This window comes from Oncorhynchus tshawytscha, linkage group LG12 (assembly GCF_018296145.1).
Source record: "Oncorhynchus tshawytscha isolate Ot180627B linkage group LG12, Otsh_v2.0, whole genome shotgun sequence".
NCBI classification, from domain to species: domain Eukaryota; kingdom Metazoa; phylum Chordata; class Actinopteri; order Salmoniformes; family Salmonidae; genus Oncorhynchus; species Oncorhynchus tshawytscha.
Genome location: NC_056440.1, coordinates 37183743 through 37210881, shown reverse-complemented (window position 1 = coordinate 37210881; position 27139 = coordinate 37183743). Strand labels below are relative to the sequence as shown.

General features: G+C 41.5%; 1 protein-coding gene across 1 annotated transcript; it reads left to right on the top strand.

Annotated features, from left to right (window-relative positions):
* The first annotated feature begins 287 nt into the window (after positions 1 to 287).
* On the top strand, positions 288 to 25301 carry LOC112263114 (prostaglandin G/H synthase 1). Its single transcript, XM_024439108.2, has 11 exons — positions 288 to 548; positions 652 to 738; positions 2492 to 2608; positions 3082 to 3222; positions 6419 to 6562; positions 6708 to 6889; positions 16970 to 17053; positions 20411 to 20657; positions 21198 to 21484; positions 23562 to 23709; positions 24644 to 25301. Exons 1-11 carry the CDS (start codon positions 461 to 463, stop codon positions 24991 to 24993), a joined length of 1875 nt encoding a protein of 624 aa, XP_024294876.1. The 5' UTR covers positions 288 to 460; the 3' UTR covers positions 24994 to 25301.
* The last annotated feature ends 1838 nt before the right edge of the window (positions 25302 to 27139 follow it).

Here is a 27139-nt window from a genome sequence, read left to right as displayed (position 1 = left end):
ATGCACAACTGCATCAAGTCCAATGTGATTCTGTCTTCCCAGACCGTTCGCCTTGAGAAGAATTAGAAGGGTTATTAAATGGGGGTAATGGAGGGGTGTTTTTTGTTGTTGTTGTCAGGGCTAATAGTTGGCAGGCTAATTGTCCTATTCCCCAATTCTGTATTACAGGAAAGTAATTTAGGTAGGCCGTGACTGGCCTCACACTCCAGTACAGTAGGTTGCGGTGTAAACACCTCAAAGTTGGATGCGATCCGCAAACCCAATCCCAAAGAAGAAGAAGATGAAGCAGTCCCATGTGTTGTATAGAAGTGAACCAGGAGATGGGGAGGTTGCTTACCATTTTTTTCGCCCCTACCGAAATGAACTTTCACGTATGCAATTCTGTGTGGACTTGTTTTTAGGTTGTATCTAAACAGCTCCCAGGAAGGAAATACATCGTATTGGTTATGAGTATTTCTTCATGAGTGCAGCATATATTATTTTTGCACGGTTGTATTGGGAAGACGCTCCCGCTGAAGGTGCTTATGCAGTAAATCTTACAATGAGAGGTAAGTTTTTGACAAATTTTTGTTTTTGTTTTTACCAGTGGCACCAAACCTTCACATAATTTTAGGTTTGGTCATTCATTCACGTTAATAATTGTGTTTTAAGAGTGCGTCGTGTGCGTCTGGGCATGTATCCTGCTGCAAAGGTTACCAACATGTCGCGGGGAGGAGGTGGAAGACGCCAGTACTGTTGGTAGGTGTTTAATATTTTAAAACCTATAGCAGGTGCGGGCAACTTGCAGCGATGGGCAACAGGTGGAATGGCTGACTCTGCCTAAAGGCTCGGTAATCCTTTATGGATATGGGTACACAGACCTTCTAGCCACTGAGGCTCATCATGAGTTAAGATTTTTTTGTGTCCCCAACCCCATCAACGTTGCCCATCCCTGAACTATAGTGTCATTATTATCTAGTATCAATATGTTGAAATTCTATCAACTGGATTATATGAGATGTATACAGTTATTTAAAACTGCTGAAAAGAATATCCAAAACATCTCGAAAGAGCACATTGTGTCTTTTACATTTTCCAAAGTTTACAACATTTAATAGTGTAACGACCCTGACTTTATAAGCACGGAAATCGACCCTGCCGCACGAGCATGCTTTTGCGGCACAGTCGATAGCGCGCCGGACCTCGGGCTCAAGGTTGAGGGTTCCCTGCTGTTTCATTACAATATGAAGCTCCAATGAACAGACATCCAAACATATTTGTTTGTATGGCAACACAGATGACACAAGTAAACATATTTGTTTGTATGGCAACACAGATGACACAAGTAAACATATTTGCAAGTGGAGGAAGCTAGTTTGAAATAAGCAAGAAGATTTGCATGGAAGGATCATGCAATTTATTTGTACAAATAAATTGACAGCCCTAATTGTACATATCTTTAACTTCCATTATTTGGTCTTTTTAAAGTTTTTTTTTTTGGGGGGGGGGGCATCATGGTGTTAATACAAATTTATATTATAAATATTCACCCCAATATCTGTGCTGTCAGTTGAATGTGTTGACTACTAGCACAGTATAGGGTTTTGTCTCCTATCATGAAGACAGAGTTTCCTCTTGGCAGAAAGAGACTGAAATACTCCAGTTATCTAAATGACATGACTGAAGAATCCTGCTAAATTAGGAAGGGTTTGCTGAACTACTGCCATTCATACATCCACTCTTCATTTTGAAAATGATAAATGCTATTTATGATCATCTCAATGGATGTGTGTCTGTCTGTGAGGGAAGGACAGGAAGCCGTAACATGATAGAGATGGCAGGGCCAAGGATATGAGAGTTGGCATCTTGCTTGTCTCATGGCAGCAGACATTTCTGTTACCACAGCCCTCTGACCCCAGTCAGACTCCCAGTAGTCCTAACCCTCTTCTTTCCTAGTTTGCTAGTTTATTCTAGGCTGAATCTTAATTTGAGATTATTTAACCTACTGTAAATGCAATTTTGCATTGCTGCCAGTGGGAGATGTGTGTTACAATAGTAGGTTAGGTTGTGCACACATCTCAAGTTATGATTTGTACCCGAATAAAGAGACCATGCTCCGAGGTAATTAAGCTGTGGTTCCGGTGAGTATCCTCTTCAGATAATGTCACGTAGTTACTGTAATAAATGTCTTCCCTACCTCATCAAACGAAAGGGAGTAGGGGCAACACATCAAGTTCCAGCCTGAGATTATTGTTCCACTGATGCTATAAGCACAGTTTTCAGGCTGGCACCCAAGCTAGAGAGACATTGGACAAATGGACACCCTCTATTATGTCTTGGCAGTCTTTACTGTAGCTGGCAAATTTATGACAATGAGGCACTGTGCTGATCAGGAAAAAGTATGTACGCTACTAGGAAAAACTCTGCTATTCCTGGTAAGGTCACATGGTCAGGAAACGTTCAGTACCTAAACTATACTTTAATTGACATGTGTATGTTTTATAATTTGCAGTGAATCCCTGTTGCTATTACCCCTGTCAGAACTGGGGTGTGTGTGTCAGGTTTGGCGTTGACCGCTATGAATGTGACTGCACTCGCACCGGCTTCTATGGACAGAATTGCACTATCCGTAAGTTAAGTGTTTTGCTTCTACATTCTTCTGATTCAAGTTATAGTTTCAATTTTCCTCTCTAGTTTATCAGAACATTGTTATCCTTTCCTCATGTGCAGAAGGATTTGTAACAAGATGAAAAGGAAAAGCACAGTGTGTGACCGAAAAGCACCGTGTGTTTAGTTCCGCAACTTTTTTTTTTTTTTAGTGAAGCTGCCCAAATAATAATTTCTAGTTGAATGAACATATATGAGACAAGTTGAGCAAACACATTTTAAGTTGACTGCATTTTTGCCTAAGTTTTCTCAAGTTGGAGCTAAGTTTGGGCCAACTATACATTTTAAGTTCAGGTAACACTTTGACTGAAAAGTTGAGTAATCTAAAATAAAAAGGCTGTGGAACCAGTTACTTAATAATGATTAGTTGAAATGACTAGATATTTTTAATTTTTAATTACAGTGTGCTGTTTGTCTTCTCTCTCTGTGTTTTAGCTGAGTTCTGGACGAGAGTCCACCAGCAGCTGAAGCCGAGCCCTGACGTGGTCCACTACATCCTCACACACTTCCACTGGCTGTGGAACCTCATCAACAGGACCTTCATGCGGGACTGGCTCATGAGTGTGGTGCTCACAGGTTAGTCGCCTGACATTCAATGCAGCCATGAGCATTCTGGCACAAAATGGTTGCTATAGTGGGTGCTGTGTATAAGTGGTGGAAAGGCTAACTTAGTACCATAAAGTGTACAGTGCTTTACATCCAGGTGAAACATGCTATGATGATAGAAATGTATGCATGGATCCATTGTGCTGTTGTAACAGTTGAAAATGCATAAATGCTCTCCAAAGTGCTTCTAGAATTGAATCCTTATCCCATTATCACTACTCAGACCCGCACTGTACATATTCATATCTACTCTTATGTTACTTTAAGAGAAGAGTTTCCCTTCCCTACCAATGCACTCATTGGATAGTTTGCTTACAACTTGTGTCCATTTGCTTCATGGTTTCTCTGTTATGTTCTCCCCATGTAAATGTTTGGATAACACACATTGACCCATGGTGTCATCACCATTTTCTGAGTTCTTCCATCTAACTCGCTAGAACTGCAGACAGTTTTAATTTCAGTCGCATCTCGCGCCCGACAGAACTATTATAGCTTGTCGCCACCATAGCAAGCTGCTCTATCCAGACTGATTGGTGAAGTAATTTAATTTAGATATATATATATATATCTTTAAAAAAAAAATCTTTATTGTTTTGTTCGAACCGGTTCAGAACTTTATTTTGTTGGTCGGAACACTGGAACAAAATTAAAAACATTTTGGAAAATAATTTTGGTTCCAACCCCTGGCTAAAATGCAAAACCTGACTTGTGTGTCAAATAATAATGATCGAGCCCATAGGTTTATTTTGCTTTGCATGTGAAAGACAAAGTTAAAGTATAGTTTTTTGATATTATGTACTATAATGTGAATTGCTTTTCAGTTACATCCCATTGATACTTTCATCCCTCAAATGTTTGCTTGAGGCTTTCCAAATCAAGCTACACTTCAAATGAATTAAATCATATTTTTCAGTCTGCGTGTTTGTTTAACTGAACGTTTCTTCGTTTTATATGGGATTCAACCCATGGTGTGTTATAGTGCGTGGCACTAGACGGCATTGCCCTTTTTAAAGGTAATTTCTGCTTGAGCCGACATCCGTAGCTTTTACCGTGAGTGCAATCTCCGTGAACGGTGAAGAAATTGTCCTTAAAGGGGGCGTCTACTGTACTGCTTTATAATGTGCTTTGGATTGAGTCATGGTCTTAAACTGAATGTTAATAATGTTTCTTTATTTCAATTGAAAGTTTCTTCAACTCACTGAAATTGGAAGTTTCTTCAAAGTTGAGAATGTCTTAACTCTGCTGGAAGTTGCAGTTTTAAAAACTGATTATCTGGGTTCTGCGTTTACCGTTATTTTCTGACGTTACGAGTATGAGAGAAGTGACATCTCTTCATCTAAAATGTGACACACACACACTTGTTTTGCTATCCTTGTGGGGACCAAACAATTGATTTTCCTTTTCAAAATCCTATTTTCCCCAACCCCTAAATCTAACCCTTACCCCTGACCTTAATCCCAAACCCTAATTCTAACCCTAAACCTAACCCCTAAGCCTAAAATAGCCTTTTCATTGTGGGGAATGGCGACATGTTTGAATTTTCCTTGTTTTACTATCCTTGTGACCAGTGGTGGTCAGTAAGATGAGGGAGGCCAATTTTTTTTTTTCATTAGCATGGCCTTATTTCTAAGATGACTCATTCTTATTCCAACAACCCAGTTCAATGTAACAGCGATAGGTTTAGGCTACTACATGATACTCACATTTTCCATGTACTCATCATCAATCTAGCCTATGAATGAAAGTTTGCAATGTAGGTGCACACAGGTCCACAGACAAATTTGTGACAGGCAGTGACATATGGACAGACCGTGACATTTAACACCACCTTGCACACTCTTGCCTGCATCTAGTTGATACAGGGCGTAATCATTAGTTCAACAGTTGCAAACAATAGTTTCTATTGGACAAATTCAGGTATGTTTATTCCGATAGGCTTCCGTTTTTTAACAGAATCTGCCGAATGAGTACACCCCTGATCACTCGTAAACACAGTTCACTTTCATGGCAGCCACGTCCTATGTGCTCTCCTTCTATCACCTCTTCCCTTTGCTTGTGGACTTCAATGCGCAACACATCAGCTGTATGTGACCAGGCAAAAACAACTTTTCCAAGCCAAACCGCTACACACAGTCTACATCGTTGTCACCATATTAGCCTGAGTAAAGTCATAGTCAGTATAGCTAATAGAACTAACGTGTTAGTAAACCGGCTTCAATCATGCAGTCATTTTACAGTGTACAGTCAGTAAGCAGTTACACCGGCGGGTCCCAGTGGCAATAAATTAATAATACCAAAAGCTTACCTTGACCTGGAAGAGTTCCGGTGTTGTGTTGGAAAGTCATAGCCAGCTAGCTTACATAGCATACCTCTGTTTGAGCAGGGTGTTTCAGTATGCTAAACTAGCTAGCTGCATTTGCTAGGTAAGTGTCATTTTGTTTTTTTATTTTCAATCTCTCTCTCTTGCTTCTCCTTCATTTTGGAATAAATTAATTTGTTAAACTGTTCAACTATTGTCTCTCTCTTTGAGTCAACTACTCACCACATTTTATCCACTGCAGTGTTAGCTTGTTGTAGCGTATGCTTTCAGTACTAGATTAATTCATTCTCTGATCCTTTGATTGGGTGGACAACATGTCAGTTCATGCGGCAAGAGTTCTGATATTCTGGAGGATGTCCTCCGGAAGTTGTCATAATTACTGTCTAAGTCTATGGAAGGGTGTGAAAATCATGTGCCTCCAAGGTTTTGTATTGAAGTCAATGTACCCAAAGGAGTACAGAAGCTAACTGAGCTCCGGATACACAATGGTGCTACCCTACAGAGTACTGTTGAGGCTACTGCAGACCTTCTTTGCAAAATAGTGTGTTTTTAATCAGTTATTTAGTGATGTGATTATATTTAGTGTAGCTTTATCTAAAATGGATCAATTTAAATGTTTCACAATTAAAACATTTTTAAAATTCACTGAGGAGGATGGTCCTCCTCTGAGGAGCCTCCACTGCTTGTGAGGACTTCTGGTCCCCACAAGGATAGTACAACCACACACACACACACACACACACCTATGGGTTGTATTTCCTCCTAACATTGTTATTGCATTTTCAGTAAAACTTTAGGGCTCTAATGATCAATGTGTCAAACAATTATGTTTTCTCCCTCCCAAAGTCAGATCCAACCTTATTCCGAGTCCTCCTACCTTCAACTCCAAGTATGGATACCTCAGCTGGGAGTCCTACTCCAATGTTTCCTATTACACCCGTATCCTACCTCCTGTGCCAGAAGACTGCCCCACCCCTATGGGTACCAAAGGTGAGATGGAGGGCATCCAAAGTTCCTATTAGAAAATAGGATGAAGGCATCCCACAAAGACTTTACTGGAGATTACCCAGTGAAATAAATCTTCCCAACTGCAACATGCATAGCTAACATACTTTCGTTCCTCTCTTTTCTCCAGGAAAGTCTGTCCTCCCAGACCCAAAGCTGGTGGTGGAGAAGTTTCTTCTGAGGAGGCAATTCAGGCGGGATCCAAGGGGAACCAACCTAATGTTTGCTTTCTTCGCTCAGCACTTCACCCATCAGTTCTTCAAGACTCGAAACAGTATGGGCTTGGGCTTTACCAGGGCTCTGGGGCATGGGGTGAGTTACTTGGCACTCCCTGTACTGTACACTATGTTATACAGTGCATTCGGAAAGTATTCAGACCCCTTGACCTTTTCCACATTTTGTTCCTGCCTTATTCTAAAATTGATTAAATAAATGATTAATCTACACACAATACCCCATAATGACGAAGCCAAAATAGGTTTTTAGAAAAAATAGCAAATTTATAAAAAACAAAAACTGAAACAAAAAAACATAAAACATAACAGTATTAACAAATGTGATATACAAATTTAAAAATGCATGAAAACCAAAGTCTGAAACCATGACAATTCCCACTGTCTCTTCACCTGACTCTATCCCTCCAAGATAATTTCCTGCTGGGTTCCACAAAAATGAAAGCTAAAAAGCTTCCTCATGCTTTCACCCAGTCTTCCCCTTTAGGCCCCAGGTTCCGAGAAGTGTTCCCATGTCATTTTCACTTTGTTCCCCATCTTCTCCATTTCACCTGATTGGCACAAACACCTGATGCGCAAGTGCATATCCCTAATCCACGTTACATCCTCTATCTCAAGGCCATCAGACTGTTAAACAGCCACCACTAACATTGAGTGGCTGCTGCCAACACACTGACTCAGCTCCAGCCACTTTAATAATGGGAATTGATGGGAATTGATGTCAAATATATCACAAGCCACTTTAAACAATGCTACTTAATATAATGTTTACATACCCTACATTATTTATCTCATATGTATACGTATATACTGTACTCTATATCATCTACTGCATCTTTATGTAATACATGTATCACTAGCCACTTTAAACTATGCCACTTTGTTTACATACTCATCTCATGTATATACTGTACTCGATACCATCTACGGCATCTTGCCCATGCCGCTCTGTACCATCACTTATTCATATATCTTTATGTACATATCCTTTATCCCTCTATTCTATAACATAACTTCCCCTCCCCAACTAGCTAATTAAAGCACTGAGCTTCGACAAAAGCCAGAGAGAGCCTGCAGCACGTTAGTGTGTATAAAGTAGTAGTTTTGGAATTGTTAGCTAGATTACTCGTTGGTTATTACTGCATTGTCGGAACTAGAAGCACAAGCATTTCGCTACACTCGCATTAACATCTGCTAACCATGTGTATGTGACAAATAAAATTTGATTTGATTTGGATTTGAGGGAACTCGGCACTGTATCTGCTTTCACATCAATGCCTTCAACATTTTGTTCACAGTACAATTACCCCTCTATCCTCTATCATATGATGCATTAACCCATAAAGCAGCTAAACCCCAAACCAACTATGATGTTTATAGTAGTTCCCAGACCCAACCCATCTGTATATCTTACAGTGGAATCTAGTCTCTCTCTCTCGCTCCGCTTCCTGTGTCATGGTGTCTTCACTCACCCATTATGCTGTTGGACCTCACTTCACATGAGATCTATGCACCCCCCCCCCCACCAAGGAGAGACATGACGATCTTAACCACTGCAGGTACTGTTCAAAGTAGTGTTTCTCAAGTCAAAGCTGTTCCAACACCCCCCTGGTGTCTCTTGATGTACACTCAATCTCCAGAATTCTGCCCATGCCCTTGGTTATATCTTGGTTCCACCTGAGGATATGCACACTGCAACACATGGGTTATTTCCTGACAACATAATTTGTGATATTTGAATAACATCATCCCCTGTCCTCCCATCGGTCCCCCAGTTACCAGTAACCAATCCATGTGACATGAGTCGTCATAAACTGATATCCCAACAATGCTACAAATGTAACCATAGCTACTTCCAACATGGCCTGTGTCTATAGTCTCACAATACCCCTCATTTGCGCAGTTGTCCAATTCCATGCTATCAATATAGCATTCTACGCTTCTGCTACTGCTTTTTCTGTTACTGTCCCTACAGGGACTGCTATGAGACTAGCTATTGCCCGTAATTTGTCTCCTGCTCTCCTGTCTTCATGTTTTACTGATAAGTCTAGGACTGAACTTTCAGATACCCCCTACCTGTTTCTCATTATATCCCTTGGTCTCTAGTCACCAAGATCTCCACTGACCTCCTGTATTCTGCTACAGTTGGTACCTGCGGATAATACATCCCTGTGCTCAAGTTAGGTACACATCTCTCATCCCAAGGCCGATCTATCCCCCCCCCACCCGTTTGTAAACACCTTTGTTAGTGTAAACTTTGGGCCCCAACGGTTGTTAAGCAGCCACCTTCTGACATGTACCATTTACTGTGGTTCGGTCCCAATCTACTGGGAGGGATGTCTAGTGTTTATTAGCTGTCAGAAATGGGGGCGAGATTAGTGGCGTTGGAAGAGTTTCCAACCGTACAAAACTCTTGAGTCACGTTTCTTAATCACACGCTGCAGGAGATGTGATGCTATTATCACAGCAAACTTCCCTTCTGGCGATGTGGCCTCCTGTATACAGGGATCTGTAGCTAGTCCTTCTGGCGATGTGGCCTCCTGTATACAGGGATCTGTAGCTAGTCCTTCTGGCGATGTGGCCTCCTGTATACAGGGATCTGTTGCTATTCTTTCAAGTGTTATGCCTTCTGTGACAAACTCATTACTGAAAGTTGAAAATGGTGTCTGATATAACAACACTGTCTCTTCTACTTTCACCATGATCTGGGTATGTGTAACGTTCAATTAAATCCCCATATTGTGTACAGTTAGCTCATAGAAGGAGAGCAGCTATCTCCTGTAACAATATTCCGTCTCTGGGAATGATACTCCTCTATCATTGCGTCTAACCCACAACACACTATACTCCAAATGCATTTTCTACATTTACAAACCTACCAACACATCCTCAAATCAATTTAGTCAATATACATCCTTCCCTCCTCTGGAACAATGAAACACCCTCATGTTCCACAAAACCTAAAAACATATTAACTTGAAAAGAAAAGAGAAACAAAGTACACATTTTAATGACTTTGCACCACTCATTGATGCGACGTAACATATCAACTCTGAAGAGGGTAAAACAAAAAACAACTTTCATGGTTGTCCCAAGCTGTCATCCAGTGAGTCTCCCACACAAATGACCTCCCCTCACAATGACACTTAGAGAAGTTTCTTCAAACCCTTCCGGCCACATAAATGTTAGCAGCGGCCCTCATCGTGCTTTATCCATTCTCTCTCTCTCAGTATTCCAATCACAACGAAAACATTATGGAACTTATCCTACCCGAATTTAGAATGACTGACCTCAGTGCTTACTTTGAGACTAAGGCTCAAATTCCAGTTGATCAACTCCCCACACATCATCCCTGTTAGAACACATTTATAAAGCACCTTTTATTGCCGGCCATAACTCTCCTCATTCTGCCCCCCTTTTCCCCCTGTTTTCCTGTCATGAGTGGCCTGGTAAAGAAAGATCAGGATCTCAATGCATTTTCAGTTTAAATAGTTAGCAGGGCGTATACCCCCCCTTTCCTTCATCCGGCACTTATCATTCTAGCGTGTCTTCTTCGGATATCGTTTACAGTTCATTTTTCCAACGGCACATGTCACTTTTGCCTGTCACATTTCATGGCCCTTGATAATGTCCTGATTTTTAATATCCAAATAGATACTTCAGTTTCTCCCACGTACATGAGTCTCTCAGCTGAGCTTCTCTCTCTCTCTCTACGTTCACTCCACACGCGCTCTCAGCAACCCGGTCCTGTTTTATGGCTCGGACTCAGATAGGAGCAGTAAAAGTCACTGTGTCTTATAGCACGCCTTCGTCGCTTTTTCTTCAGCCGTTTAGGCAGGGTCGTGAGGTTAACACACACCGTCTATGGTCAAATTATTTCTACAATGCATTGAAACACGATCTGACATTGTTACGGTTTTCTAGGTGTGAAGGATAGTCGGACCAAAATGCAGCGTGTAGATTGCGATCCATGTTTAATCAACGAATCAATACAAACACTACAAAACAAATAAACGTAACAAAAACCGAAACAGCCTATACTTGTGTCAACTAACACAGCGACAGGAACGAAGACACTAAGGACAATCACCCACGACAAACTCAAAGAATATGGCTGCCTAAATATGGTTCCCAATCAGAGACAACGAAAAACACCTGCCTCTGATTGAGAACCACTCCAGACAGCCATAGACTTTGCTAGATAACCCCACTAGCTACAATCCCAATACATACACACCAAAACCCCAAGACAAAACACACCACAATACAAAAACCCCATGCCACACCCTGGCCTGACCCAATACATGAAGAAAAACACAAAATACTTAGACCAGGGCGTGACAGACATCACCGACCATGAAAACCTAAAAATGTTTTTTAAAAATCACAGATCATAACAACAGTTAAGTTCATTACATTTCTGTTTCAGTAAATTAGACAAACATTGAATATATGACGAATTATGACATTAACCTTTCCTTTATACCATCTCGAAGGCAAATGTCAAAAAGCATAACAATGTTACTGCTAAAAAAATACAAATAAACATTTTCTAAATGAGTCCCTGCTCCCTTTATTCTATTTGCGACCTCTAGGATGGTTACCAGATCATGAAGATGGCAATACATATTTCACCCTCCATTGGAAGTTACGGTCATCCCTTATTAACATATATTTCCCTTTCTATATGCAACCTGAACACAGTACCACTGTATAAGTACCCTGAAGACCAGGACCTCATGGAACTGCTCATTTACCCCTTTCAAACACATGATTTAAATAAAAAAAAACTTGTTAAATCAAAAATGAACTATTTAGAATTACAACTCTTTATAACTCCCTACAGAAATAATAATAATTTCCTAAAGTAATGGTACAATTTGGACAGAGAACGGTGTTTCTCATGAATTTTATGCTGAAACCCCCCCTTCTATTTAATTCCTAATGAAGTTGATCATTCTTCATTAGGGATTTTTATTATTCAAGGCTTTCGACACCATTAAAATGTTTCCTCTCACTTTCTTTCCCTGTCCTCCAGACACCATTTAAATACCTCTTTTATTATACATTTTATTCTCCTTCATACCCATTTTAACTGAATTGAAAAGACTCCTTCCAATAAATCCCGCAACACGGCAATAGTATCTCTCCACCGAGTCTAACGATTCACGGGTCTCCTTTTCCCCATGATTCTCCATAACCATCATACCATATAAAAATAAAGTTAATTTTAGGTTTGGTACCCCAATGCTAATTCCTCGTGATCCCTCCACCCTTTCGTCCATTCTAGAATCCCATTTCAGAATAAGACGACATTAAATGTATTTAAAAATAAAACCACAAACTGTCTAATGATTTAGACAAATCCTAAGGCCTTTTGCATTTGCAATGAGTGTTCGGTCATTATAATTTAAATGTGTTACCTTTAGAATCCATTCCGTTGGCATTTCGCCTAGAATATTCAAAGGTACACCCCTTTAACAATTGTTTCAATGCAGAATGATACCAAGTGGGACTATTTACAAATCCCATCGGTACTCTAGCCCACGTAAATTGCTCCCCCTGGCTACAGAACCCGAACCAGTGTCGTGACTCCTCAGCCACCGGCACAGACCAAAATCTGTATTTCATGTCTAGCACACTGTGCCATTCTGAGTCTGATGGATATGCCAATAGGTCTCCAAATCTGCTACCACTGGTGTGATTTTCACTGCATGTTTGTTTATGCCACGAAAATCCACAGTAATATGCCATTTTAGTCCATTTTTCTACCGGGTATAAAGGGCTCTTGCATCTAGCTGGTCCGCGAATCACTATGCCATGTTCAAGTAATATTGGAAAGTCCTCCGCCACTGATTTCTCAGCCTCTGGTTTAATAGGGTCTTGCAATCTTTGATTAGACCACAAGCTATTGCGTCTTTTGCCCATAATGGATGGTCCTGAAACAACAATTGCTTGACTTTCTCCGTTCTTACTGCCAATTTTAATTTGTTACCCTTCAGAATCCATTCCCCCGGCATCTTTCAAACCTTATCCAACCCCAAAATCGTTTCTATACCCGTAGCCATGTAATGACATGGGTATTGTTGTATCGCCTTAGATTGTGCCCATGTTAGTTAGATTACTTGTTGGTTATTACTGCATTGTCGGAACTAGAAGCACAAGCATTTCGCTACACTCGCATTAACATCTGCTAACCATGTGTATGTGACAAATAAAATTTGATTTGATGTTACCCCGCTGAACGTGATACTTTTCCATGTCGCAAATTTAGCACATTTTTCATCGTATTGAATTAGTGCTATTTGAGCGCCTGTATCTATTAGAAAGTTGTATGAGACGAGACCTCCTACATCTCCTTTCACATAAAAAAAGTCATATCTATGAACCACTATTGATCGAACGGAATTATACACCGCTATGTGTAATTTACATTCTTGCTAACTTCAAAACGAGTAGTTGTTGCTCTTTTGAAAAAGATGCAAACTCTTGTATAGCTGCATTTCCTGCTAATGCACTAGGTTCCAGTATCACCTTACACTCATTCTTCCAATACCCGAAAGCTCCCTGTTTTAGATGTGGGACTATCTCCTTACGTTTTTTTTTTCTCGCTACGGTTCTTAGTTTAATCCTGGCCATTGAAACCATGGTTAGTGATTTTCTCTATGGCCTTATTAACCTCTCGCACGTCTGCGTGGTGAGCAGAGTCATATTCCACTCTCAACATCGTCTCAAATCAAATCTACCCCGTAATTACCGTTTTGATCACAGCGTTCAACCCCGTCATCAAAGCAAAAGCGCATTTTTTTTTTCAACACACTCCCAGGCCTTCTGTAGTAAAAGTACTGGTGTTACACTTTATGGGTTTATCGTTATGCATTTTCGGTTGCTAGAATGCTGACATCAAAACGCTGGTATCTTGCGCTTTTGATTCTGGTTTTATGTCCTTGTGCCAAGTCATAATTGCCTCCCTGAATTCTTTATTTGATTTGAATTCTCCGTCAGCACGAAAAATGTTGTCCAATTTGGATCTAATTTGCTAAATTTTTCCCATATTCCAGGCGAATTGGCAGAATGCTCGTATTCTTCTTTTAGCTCCTCCATGGCTTTATTAAATTCTGCTATCTCTATATTACAGGGAGAAACGGGTCCGTTTGTCGCCATGTCAATAGTTATTATTCCTAAACACTCCCGTCGGTGTTCAGGGTATTTTAGCATTCTTCACTCCAGTCTACAATACACACCTTCTATTTTCTAAGATAGCACTACACACTTTCCCCAGATAATAATTAATTTGTCACGGCACTTAATACCTTCTATTAGTACCAATACCATAGCGTCTGCGAATTTATTACTGGAGAATACGGACAGGATCTTATGTCATATTCCAGTACTTCCTCAAATATCACTATTATTGATAACCCACATCTCTCATCGCGCCCTCTCCCCATAGGGCATAAACCAACCTTTTTCACACACTCACTCACACCCTGCACGCTCACAGCCACTGCCACTCGGCCTTTTACCCTTCTTACGGGCCTATATACCGTTACACGGTTTTACCTTCCACAGGATTACCCTTTTCAGGACTTCCCCTCTCTCTATTAGATTTTACCCTCCACAGGCTTATGCTCGGGACTTTATCTATGAGATTCTACCCTCCACAGGAACTATCCTGCTCGGGACTCATGAGACTTACCCTCACAGATCTATTCTGCTCGGGACTTACTCTTGAACTTATATGGTACTAGCATATACCACAAAGCTATGACCGGTCGTCACACAATAGGCCTATAGAATTAAACTTAGGCTCTCCAGGTCCATATCCCATAATTAGTTCAGCCAACGATTCTCATCTCCCCAAGATGTCAAAATGATTGGAAACAGATATAGGAACTTGGCCTACCTTTTTGTTTGTTTCCAGCTCTGCTCCTCTAATCTGGACTCCATGGCTCGACTCTAAGTCGTGGTGAACGCTGCTCGCAGCACTGTCTGCTACATTCTTATTTTTCAGAGTAAACCAAGTTTAATCATTCCCAAAGGTTCTGTACAGCTGTAATCGGACAGCAAACCATTTCTTTCCATCAGTTATATACATCCTACTTAAGACACTCGTCCTCCTTACAGTTTATGGCTCCACAGGAATCTAATAAAGAGGGTAACAGGATGGCAAACCCTGATTACTCCCTTAAGGGGAACTGACCTCACCCCTCACCTCCTGACCTCAACCCCTCCTTCACCTAATCCACAGATATCCTTCTGTCTTCCCTATATCAACACATCGCTCTCCTCTCCTCCATCAAACACATTCCAAAGCCTTCTGAGTTGCTACAGATTCTTTCTATTCAAGGCTTCGTCTCTTATCATTTATTTAATATCTCAATATTCAAAATTTAGCCGATTCCAACACCTTATTCACATAAGTATTCAGAACCTTTGCTATGAGACTTGAAATTGAGCTCAGGTGCATCCTGTTTCCATTGATCATCCTTGAGATGTTTCTTCAACTTGATTGGAGTCCACCTGTGGTAAATTCAATTGATTGGACTTGGAAAGGCACACACCTGTCTATATAAATTCCCACAGTTGACAGTACATGTCAGTGCAAAAACCAAGCCATGAGGTCGAAGGTTTGTCCGTAGAGCCCCCGAGACAGGATTGTGTCAAGGCACAGATCTGGGGAAGGCTACCACATTTTGTTTTGCAGTATTGAAGGTCCCAGTGGCCTCCATTCTTAAATGGAAGAAGTTTGGAACCACCAAGACGCTTCCTAGAGCTGGCCAAACTGAGCAATCGGGGGAGAAGGGCCTTGGTCAGGGAGGTGACCAAGAACCCAATGGTCACTCTGACAGGGCTCCAGAGTTCTTCTGTGGAGATGAGAGAACCTTCCAGGACAACCATCTCTGCAGCACTCCACCAATCAGGCATTTATGGTAGAGTGGCCAGACGGAAGCCACTCCTCAGTAAAAGGCACATGACAGCCTGCTTGGAGATTGCCAAAAGGCACCTAAAGGACTCAGTCCATGAGAAACAAGATTAGTGCCAAGCGTCACAACTGGAGGAAACCTGGCACCATCCCTACGGTGAAGCGTGGTGGCAGCATCATGCTGTGGGGATGTTTTTCGGCAGCAGGGACTGGGAGACTAGTCATGATTGAGCGAAAGATGAACGGAGCAAAGTGCAGAGAGATCCTTGATGATAACCTGCTCCAGAGCACTCAGGACCTCAGACTGGGGTGACTGTTCACCTTCCAACAGGACAACAACCCTAAGCAGACAGCCAAGACAACACAGGGGTGACTTCAGGACAATTCTCTGAATGTCCGTGAGTGGGTCAGCCAGAGCTCGGACTTAAATAGCTGTGCAGCGAAGCTCGCCATCCATCCGGACAGAGTTTGAGAGGATCTGCAGAGAAGAATGGGAGAAATTCCCCAAATACAAGTGTGCCAAACTTGTAGCGTCATACCCAAGAAGACTTGAGGCTGTAATTGCTGCCAAAGGGGCTTCAACAAAGTACTGAGTGAAGGGTCTGAATACTTACTGGGGCAAAAAGTATTTAGTCAGCCACCAATTTTGCAAGTTCTCCCACTTAAAAAGATGAGAGGCCTTTAATTTTCATCATAGGTACACTTAAACTATGACAGACAAAATGAGAAAAAGAAATCCAGAAAGAATTTCTATATATTTTTAAATCCATTTTCGAATAAGGCTGTAACACAATGTAGAAAAAGTCAAGGCGTCTGAATACTTTCCGAATGCACTGTATGTTATATTATTCAATTTGATAGAATGATTGTATTTATTCTATTATGTTTAGGGGAGGATGACCGGTAAGTGATGTATTTAGGTGTTAGGAAGAGGTGGACAACTCCAATCCTTAGAGCACTTTTTCCTTTACCTTTTTAGTCATTTTAGCAGATGTTCTTATCCAGAGCGATTTTACAGTACTTTTTCCATACTTTTTTTCTCTCCATACTATTCCAACAGCCGCAATATAATCTTGTTCTTTTGCTGGAACCAAATCTTGCACGCTCTACGAGATACATGGGAGTCATATTCGTCTATGTCTCTTACATGCATCTTGTCTCACGAATGTGAATCTTTTTTAAATTTTTTATCTCATATTTCATGTTAATCTCATGTCATTAATCTCTAACCAGGTGGATGCCGGCAATGTCTACGGAGATAATCTGGTGCGTCAACTGAACCTCCGGCTTCTTAAAGACGGAAAGATGAAATATCAGGTATGTGGAGGAATGCATAACTCCACTCCAGCTATGAGAAAGCATGGACACATCTCCACTGGAATGTTACTGTAGACACGGTACCACTGTGGTCCACTCTGAGGTCCACTCTGTGGTACATGTGCTTTCAACCCTTTACACTTTTAACCCTTTCCAACCCTTTTCATACTAATGTGGTTAAATATATCCAAAAAAAAAGGTGGAACCAACATTAAATTGCATTTAAAGAAAAATCTCAAAACGGATTTGCTCTTCTATATACAGGTTTAAAATGGCAGATTTGGGCTAATTAGGATTAGGATAAACACCTACATAGGAACGCAGTGGCTGTACAGTTACATGACGTCAGAGGTCTGGCTCTGCGCTTCACAGCTCTGTATGGATTTTGACTGACTGCCATTCTGAACTTGAGCACCTCGTGCGACAAGAATATGCCTCTTTCCCTCCCGCTAATTGGGCAGCTTTTGCATGTTTTTTTGTTCTCTGGGGGAGAGAGGTTCTGTAAATTGAGGACTCAATGTGTTTTGAAAAATTTGAAGTTGAGGATTATAATAAATACTGCTATGATGTCATACAAGCAAGCCAAGATTTGGAAATGTGAACTTCACATTTCCAAATCATTAATGTCTATCACCCATTTCGTATGATAGGTTACGAATTGCAATTCGTATTATGTTACCAATTTTCTAAATGTACAGTATGTTACAAATGAGATAGTGTAGGGGTTAAGGTTTAGGTGTTAGTTTAAAGGGTTAGTGGAAGGGATAGCTAACACGCTAAGTAATTGCAGAGTAGCAAAGTAGTTGAAAGTTGCAAAAATGCTAAAGTTGTCTGAGATTCGAACTCGCAAACTTTGGTTTGCTAGACGTTCACGTTGCATTAAGTAACCATCTGTCATATGTAACCATACCAAATATAACATATTATACTAATTTTGGTGTCACGGATTTACTATGTTACATCCAGGTTGCTGATCTGGTGGACTCACTAAACACAAATGCTTAGTTTGTAAATTAAGTCTGAGTATTGGAGACTATCCATAACTTAAAATATCCAGACAATTGTGTCCTCTGGTTTGCTTAATGTAAGGACTGTGAAATGGTTTATACTTTTTAATTTTTATACTCAGTATATTGTTTGCAATTACATTTGCTTTCAATACTTAAGTATATATAAAACCAGATACTTTAGTCATTTTCTATTAAGGTAAAAGTGAAAGTCTGCAAGTAAGGAAGTCTAAAAGTATCTTTACTTTTACACAAGTATGACAATTGAGTACTTCTCCCACCACCGCACAGAGATAGCAGGTAACAGCATAGTCATTGTTCAGCGACCAGGTGCCAGTTAGTGGATCATTTGAGTGACCAGAAATCCTGACTCGTGTCAGGATAAAGAAGTACACCCATGAGGCCCATTTTATTTATCTGTTGAATAAGCTGAATTCGACTCCAAAGAAGGACATTAGGGAATGGTATCTGTTTTTGGCAAAGGTGTTGGTTCAGAGTCAAGGAGAGGTTGTGTTGTAAGAACCCCATTGATTGTCTCTTTTGGCAGTGGTATGCATGTGAAACTCAGGATGAGATGACTGAGCAACTGTTGGTTATTTACAGTGCCTTAAAGTATTCAGACACCCTTGACTTTTTCCAGTTTACAGCCTTATTCTAAAATGGATTGAAATAGTTTTTTCCTCATCACTCTACACACAATACCCCATAATGACAAATCAAAGTTTTTCTTTTAGAAATGTGCTATATTTGCTATTGTTTGCTATTTTTTAAAATAATTTTTTAAAATAATAAAATCGGAAATATCACATTTACATAAGTATTCAGACCCTTAATAACTAAGTACTTTGTTGAAGCACCTTTGGCAGTAATTACAGCCTTGAGTCTTTTTTGGTATGATGCTACAAGCTTGGCACACCTGTATTTGGGGAGTTTCTCCCATTCTTCTCTGCAGATCCTCTCAAGCTCTGTCAGGTTGGATGGAAAGCGTTGCTGCAAATCTATTTTCAGGTCGTTCCAGTGATGTTTGATCGGGTTCAAGTCCGAGCTCTGGCTGGGCCACTCAAAGACATTCAGAGACTTGTCCCGAAGCCACTCCTGCGTTGTCTTGGCTGTGTGCCTGAGGTCGTTGTCCTGTTGGAAGGTGAACCTTCGCCCAAGTCTGCTGTCACGAGTGCTCTGGAGCAGGTTTTCATCAAGGATCTCTCTGTACATTGCTCCATTCATCTTTTCTTCAATCCTGACTAGTCTCCCAGTCCCTGCAGCTGAAAAACATCCCTAAAGCATGATGCTGCCACCACCACCACGCTTCACTGTAGGGATGGTGCCAGGTTTCCTCCAGATGTGACGCTTGGCAGTCAGGCCAAAGAGTTCAATCTTGGTTTCATCAGACAAGAGAAACTTGTTTCTCATGGTCTGATAGTCTTCAGGTGCCTTTTGGCAAACTCTCAAGCGGGCTGTCATGTGCCTTTTTCTGAGGAGTGGCTTCCGCCTGGCAACTCTACTATAGAGGAGCTCTGTCAGTGACCATCAGGTTCTTGGTCACCTCCCTGACCAAGACCCTTCTCCCCTGATTGCTCAGTTTTCCTAGAGCTGGCTGCCTGGACAGAGTCTTGGTTTGTTCCAAACTTCTTCCATTTAAGAATAGAGGAGGCCCCTGTGTTCTTGGTGTCCTTCAACGCTGCAGAAATGTTTTGGTACCCTTCCCCAGATCTCTACCTCGGTGCAATCCTGTCTCGGAACTCTACAGACCATTCCTACGACCTCATGGCTTGGTTTTTGCTCCTACATGCACTGTCAATTGTGGGAGCTTATATAGAAAGGTGTGTGTCTTTCCAAATTATGTCCAATCAGTAGAATTTACCACAGGTGGACTCCAAGTTACAGAAACATCTCAAGGATGATCACTGGAAACAGGATGCACTTGAGCTCAATTTCGAGTCTCATAGCAAAGGGTCTGAATACTTATGTAAAAAGATATGTTTAATACATTTGCAAACCTCTCTAAACCTATTTTCGCTTTGTCATTATGGGGTATTGTGTGAAAATTGAGGATTTTTTATTTAATCCATTTTATGCTGTAACAAAATATGGAAAAAGTCTAGTGTTCTGAATTCTTTCTGAAGGCACTGTATGGGCGGAGTTCAGATAATCATTATTTACAGTAGTGTTTCCAAAATGTTGTGGTCATGACCCTTTTTCCCACTGCTCAAGACCTTTTTACATCGCTTTTCCATAAAAACCCAAAGGGGACCCCACAGGTTTTTCCATTATTCCATTATGCTCACAAGTTACTACATTGTGCTAATGGATCAGTAACGCTCTTAAGGGCTAATACTATCTTCTCTTCCAGGTGGTTAAAGGTGAGGTGTACCCTCCTACGGTGGCTGAGGCGGCGGTGAATATGAGATACCCTCAAGAGACTCCCGTGGGGCAGCGTATGGCCATCGGGCAGGAGGTGTTTGGGCTGTTGCCAGGCCTCACCATGTACGCCACCCTGTGGCTGAGAGAACACAACCGCGTCTGTGACATCCTGAAGGCAGAGCACCCCACCTGGGGGGACGAGCAGCTCTTCCAGACCGCCAGGCTCATCGTAATAGGTAAGTACATACTTGACTGGACAGGGATCTCTCTCTAGCCTTTCATACCACCAGAGATTGCCCATTTTAGACACTCAAGTGCTTTAGGCAGAATATACATTTCTAGGAAATATTTTCATGTGCTGGGTTGCTTAGGGCCCCCTAGCGGGGTCTCAACTTACTGTTGCGAGTTAGAATAGTAGGTGCAAGTTCGACATTTGCTTGTGCATCAGCAATTTCTCTTGTTTTGTCAGTCATTGACAGTCACTCAATTAGCCATGTCAGCTAACAATTTTTAGATTGTTATGTTATTATTCCCAGCTATCTAAACTTGTAGTTATCATGGCCGAATACCGACCTGTCACGCAGGATAAGCGTCCCGGGCCCCTGACCTTCAGGAGGTCCCCAACCAAATCTCGCTTAGGGCCCCCAAAAGATTAGAGCTGTTCCTGCTTGGTTGTGTGAGTAGTTGGGGACAATAAGAATCAACACACTTCTCCAGTAGATTCTCCCCAAAATGTATTTTCTTGGGTGTAGATCCATCTTTAGTTTATATTCCAGGTGAGACCATCCGGATAGTGATCGAGGAGTACGTGCAGCACCTGAGTGGCTACCTGTTGGATCTGAAGTTTGACCCAGTCCTGCTCTTCAAGTCCACGTTCCAGTACAGGAACCGCATCGCTGTGGAGTTCAAACAGCTGTACCACTGGCACCCCCTGATGCCAGACAGCTTCCACATAGACGGAGACGTGGTGCCCTACTCCCAGTTCATCTTCAACACCTCCATCGTCACACACTACGGGGTGGAGAAACTGGTGGACGCTTTCTCCCGCCAGTGTGCTGGACAGGTATGGTGTGTGTGGTGATGACGGGATTTCATATGCAGTGTTGTAATGGTAAACCCTGGTCTCCATAATGTTGTCATACCATACATAAGTCGGTTGGTGTCAATGCCAATATGGCACTTATTTTCTAAGAGTTCTCAATAAACTGACAAGGAGAAGCTATTTATTTGAAATCACTTCCTGAATTTAAAATCTTTGTCTGCAAAAATGACAAACTTAAGTCTTAAGATAGGTAGGTGGGACAAACGCATATCACAGTCATAGTAAGTACATTTTTCCTCAATAAAGTAGCTATCAGCAAAGTCAGAGCTAGTAAGGGGGAAAGGAGTCAAGTGCGAGTGTTAGTTCACACAAGTCTTTTTTGGGGGGGTGAGGAGGTGGTGGTGTTGCTGTGGGATTATTTAAGATTCTCTTTGAAGATGTAGGGTTTCAGATGTTTTCAGAAGATGGGCAAGGGACTCTGGTGTCCTAGCTTCAGAGGGAAGGAAGCTGGTTCCACCGGGAGCTGCTCTGCCATAGGGGTGGGAGGGCCAAGAGCCCAGACCTGGCAGAAGGGAGAACTCAGGTCGGGGTGTAGGGATTAAGCAGAGCCTGAATGTTGGGAGAGTCAGTTCCTCTTACTGCTCCATAGGTAATTACCATGGTCTTGTAGTGAGCCAGTGGAGTGTGTGGAGGAGCGGGGTGACTTGGGAGAATTCTATGGATGTTGTAGAGCATGAACCTGCAGGAGCGAGTCAGTGCTTTGATATTTGCAGCGAACGACAGGGGGTTGTCAAGGGTCATGCCAAGGTAGTTTACACACTGGTAGGGGGACACCGTGGAGTTGTCAACCGTGATGGCGAGGTCTTGGAGCGGACAGGCCTTTCCCGGGAGGAAGAGTAGCTCCGTCTTGTTGCGGTTGAGCTTGAGTTGGTAAGCTGTCATCGAAGCTGAGGTCTCTGCCAGGCACGCGGAGATGCGTGTCGCCACCTGAGTGTCAGAAGGGGGAAAAGGAGAAAAGTAGTTGAGTGTCATCCGCATAGCAATGATAAGCGAGACCATGTGAGGATATGACGCAGCCGAGTGACTTGGTGTATAGCGAGAAGAGGGCCTAGAACCGAGCCCTGGGGGACACCAGTAGTGGGAGTACGTGGTGCAGACACAGATCCTCTCCACGTCACCTGGTGAGTGACTTGAATTCAAATGGACACATTGGACTGATTTGTGTGTTCTGGTACTTCTTATTTTGAGCAAGGCAGACGTTGTGTAAGAGAGATGGAGGTAGGAGAAAGGGAGGGTGAGGTTGGGACAGGGCAAATGAGGCAAGATTGAGTAGCCTGATTGTAAATTTGACACTACTTGGTGTAAAGTCCATAATCGTGTGCAGTAAAATAGCACATGTTGTAACTGTCACCACAGCCCTGCAAACTTGTTAGTGCTCTGCATTCTGTATCTACAGAATCAACTACAGAGCGGTTTTCTGTTGATTAGAAGCTGTGATAGATCATGACAGAAGGCTTAAACAAGATGCTATCTGTCGTCTGTAAATATTTTTCTCTGTGGCTTATTGATATCAATCTTTGTCAGCAGAGCAGCAGCTATCTATGCAGTATTAGCGAGTACAAACATGCTATCTGTGTATGTGTGCCATTGAGGGTGAATAGGCAAGACAAAATATTCAAGTGCCTTTGAACGTGGTATGGTAACAGGTGCCTAGGTGTATATGGAGTAACACATTTTGGGCCCTTCATAGGTGGGTCATTCATTTATTTGAATTACTTTTTTTCCATTTTGTTCTCATGCATCCTATATTTATACAGGGGGGTGCCTGTTTGATCCTTTCAAATGTAGGGCTCTATTCAATCCGGAAAGCTGAATCGTTACAGATTCCGCGATAGAAACGTAAAGGTAATTTCTGATTGAGCCGACATAAGGAGCATTTCCCGGAATGCAGTCTCTGATAAAGCGGGAATATTGCCTTTTTAAAATTACAATCACAATGTAAAGCTGAATTTCCACGAAGCAGATTGAATCGAGCCCTTAGTGTAGTGTACACCATTGCCTACAATGGGGTCTGTCTGATTTTAATCCTGTTTCTCAGATAGGAGGAGGTCGGAACATCCACCCAGTGGTGACCAATGTGGCCGAGGGGGTTATTGAAGAGTCCAGGACTCTGCGTCTCCAACCCTTCAACGAGTACAGGAAGAGGTTCAACCTGAAGCCCTACACATCTTTCTCTGACTTCACTGGTAAGACCACATATATTTTAGAGATTGGAAATGCCGGCACCACAAAAGGCTTCTATGGAAAGAGGTACTGTCTATGCAAAGCAGCTTAACGTCTGTTACACATCACTTTAAAAAAAAAAATATTTAAGACCACATATTTCTATATATGCTCATGGGAAATTACACGGTGACAGAGTGATGCTGAGACTGATTTGTTACTTTAAAATGTATACCAAGCAAAACTAATCGTTGCAAAGTTGAACAAGCCATAGAACTCGATGCACAAGGATGACTTAACCATTTCCACTGAACATTTTATAAAAACACATTTACTTGAAGAACCGTGCAGATGCTAAGTTTGGTAACCGAATGACTGAGTCATTCTGTAACCAAACTTAGCATCTGTGCTCTTCTTGTGCATTGAGTTATATGGTTTGCAAAGTTAAACAAACCAGAATGACGAATTGTGTACTCATTCTGTTACCAAACTTTGTATCTGCACTGTTCTGCAAGTAAATGTCTTCTTATAAAATGTTCAGTGGAAATTAAGTCATCCTTGTGCATCGAGTTGTATGGCTTGTTTAACTTTGCAACGATTAGTTTTGCTTGACATACATTTTAAAGTAACAAATCAGTCTCAGCATCACTCTGTCACCGTGTATTTGCCCCTTATGCAAATTGAAAATATGGGAAATAACATTCTCTCAAAGCAGCTGTCATTCAGCATCATCCTGATGTGGGTCAGCCTCTTAAGAAGCCAACTGCAGTCTTTGTTGTCCTTTCATCTCAAACCAGTCTCCTCTGTAACTTGTTCATGTGTTTCTAATGAACTCTTTTACTCTTCTCTTCTGTATTGTATTTGTATTCATTTACTTTAAATGTGCCCTATCTGTGTAGTTTGCTGCAACCGAATTGCCCTTCTGGGACAATAATGATATTTTATATTGTCCTCCAGGTGAGGAGGAAATAGCCAGGGAGCTGGAGGAGCTCTATGGTGACATCGATGCGCTGGAGTTCTACCCCGCCATCATGCTGGAGAAGACACGCCCCAATGCCATATTTGGTGAGAGCATGGTGGAGATGGGGGCTCCGTTCTCCCTGAAAGGCCTTCTGGGTAACCCCATCTGTTCCCCTGAGTACTGGAAGCCCAGCACATTTGGAGGCCAGACAGGCTTTGATATAGTCAACTCGGCCTCGCTGGAGAGACTGGTGTGTCTGAACACTAATTGGTGTCCATACGTAGCCTTCAATGTCCCTCCAGCCGGGCAGGAGGAGCCGCCAAGGAAACAGTCCACTGAACTGTAAGCCATTGTGATTACTGTATCCATGGTTACATTAGTTGTTTTTTTATGGTCTTACTGTAGTGCCACCTACGATGCCTATACTGTATACTACATTTACAATGCATAGGCTGCATTTATGAATCATTCCCATGTTGCTTATGTCCTATGTACAGGTGACTGACAAAATAAAGGAAACGCTTGAATAAATGAGGAATACAAGTATGTTGAAAGCAGTGTGGTTTCGGAGTTAATGAACCCCCTAAGGTCAATGTCCGCACCCCAGTGGAAATATAATCCCCATAATAAAATAATTCCCAGAAAATCAGTCAATTTAAGCTACCGATATCTTTTTGTTGTTGTATTGGATGAGTCTCAATCCACTGCATCTGTGACAGAGCTAGAGCGGTGTTGGTCAAACCATGATCAGTCTTCTCACAAAGTCCTCTGTAGTGTCTAAAGGGTTTGACCTACTGTACAAACTATTATGACCCCTCTATGCAAAGGTGAGAGACTCACGTTTTGCTTTAGGACGACCACAGGCCTCAGGACTCGTCTGAAGGTCCCCCGGTACCAGTTGACAAAATTAACGGAAGTGTATATATGGAGACTGTATAGTGCCAAAAATAAGAGGTTGAATAATTGTAAAATATTTTTTACAAATGTTTCCTGATCTTTCTTATCTCTCAGATATAGGACAAACACTTCTGAACAAACTCCCCTTTCCCTTTATTTCTTGGAACAACAGAGTCCTCCCCATGTAGGGAATTTGTTATTCAATGCGTTTTTGTATTGGCGAATAGCAATAAGGCCAAACTTTTTTATTTTTAATAAAGATTTGTATATAGTACCAAAAGTTTGGCTCACCCACTCTTTTGCATTATTTTTACTATTTTCTACATTGTAGAATAATAGTGAAGACCTCAAAACTATGAAATAACACATATGGAATCATGTTTAAAACTTATTTTGGTTACTACAACTCAAAATGTATATTATATTTGAGATTCTTCAAAGTAGCCACCCTTTGCCTTGGTATTGGTATTTTATTAGGATCCCCATTCTGTTGCAAAAGAAGCAACTACTCTTCCTGGGGTCCACATGACACATGACATGGCCTTGATGACAGCTTTGCACACTCTTGGCATTCTCTCAACCAGCTTCGCCTGGAATGCTTTTCCAACAGTCTTGAAGGAGTTCCCACATGCTGAGCACTTGATGGCTGCTTTCCCTTCACTCTGCAGTCCAACTCATCCCAAATTGGCTTTCCCTGGTTAAATAAAGGTTAAATTACAAAAATACATCTCAATTGGGTTGAGGTCTGGTGATTGTGGAGGCCAGGTTATCTGATGCAGCACTCATCACTCCTTGGTCAAATAGCCCTAACACAACCTGGAGGTGTGTTTTGGCTCATTGTCCTGTTGAAAAACAAATGATTGTCCCATTAACAGTTAAAGCGAGGCGTCCCTCTCAGTGTCCGCCACCCCCCCCCCCCGTTCAGCTGAAACCGTGGCGCAGGCAATGCAAAAATATTCTTAGAAATATTTAACCTCCACACATTAACAAGTCCAATACCTCAAATGAAAGATAAACACCTTGTTCATCTACCCAGCATGTCAGATTTTTTAAATGTTTTACGGCGAAAACACACCACATATTTATATTAGACCAACACCGAAACAAAGACGAGGCAGCCATTTTGGCCCAGAAAATATAAAATTATAAAAGCAGGATTAAAAAATAAATCATTCACTAACCTTTTGAAAATCTTCATCAGATGACAGTAATAGGACATGTTACACAGTACATTTATGGGTTTTTTTCAATAATATGCCATTTATATCCATAAATCTCCGTTTACATTGACTCAAAAATGTCTGGAGAAATTATAGATAGCTCCGCCAGATAACATAAATAGACATAAACTTTGACTAAATATACATGTTCTACATATAGTTAGAAAGATACACTGCTTCTTAATGCAACCGCTGTGCCACATTTATTTTTAACGTTACAGAAATAGTTTACTATGTAATAATCTGAGACGGCGCTCAGATGTAAGCAATATTTCTCCTCTATGTTGGAGTGAACAGAAATACAAAATTACAACATAATTATTCCCTTACCTTTGATGGTCTTCGATCAGAATGTAGTGGAAGGAGTCATACTTA

Coding starts and splice junctions, on each gene's coding strand:
- LOC112263114 (XM_024439108.2), top strand. CDS start 461: ATGAGTGCAGCATATATTATTTTTGCACGGTTGTATTGGGAAGACGCT. Junction 17,054..20,410: donor ACGGAAAGATGAAATATCAG/GTATGTGGAGGA, acceptor CTTCTCTTCCAG/GTGGTTAAAGGTGAGGTGTA. Junction 20,658..21,197: donor CGCCAGGCTCATCGTAATAG/GTAAGTACATAC, acceptor TTTATATTCCAG/GTGAGACCATCCGGATAGTG.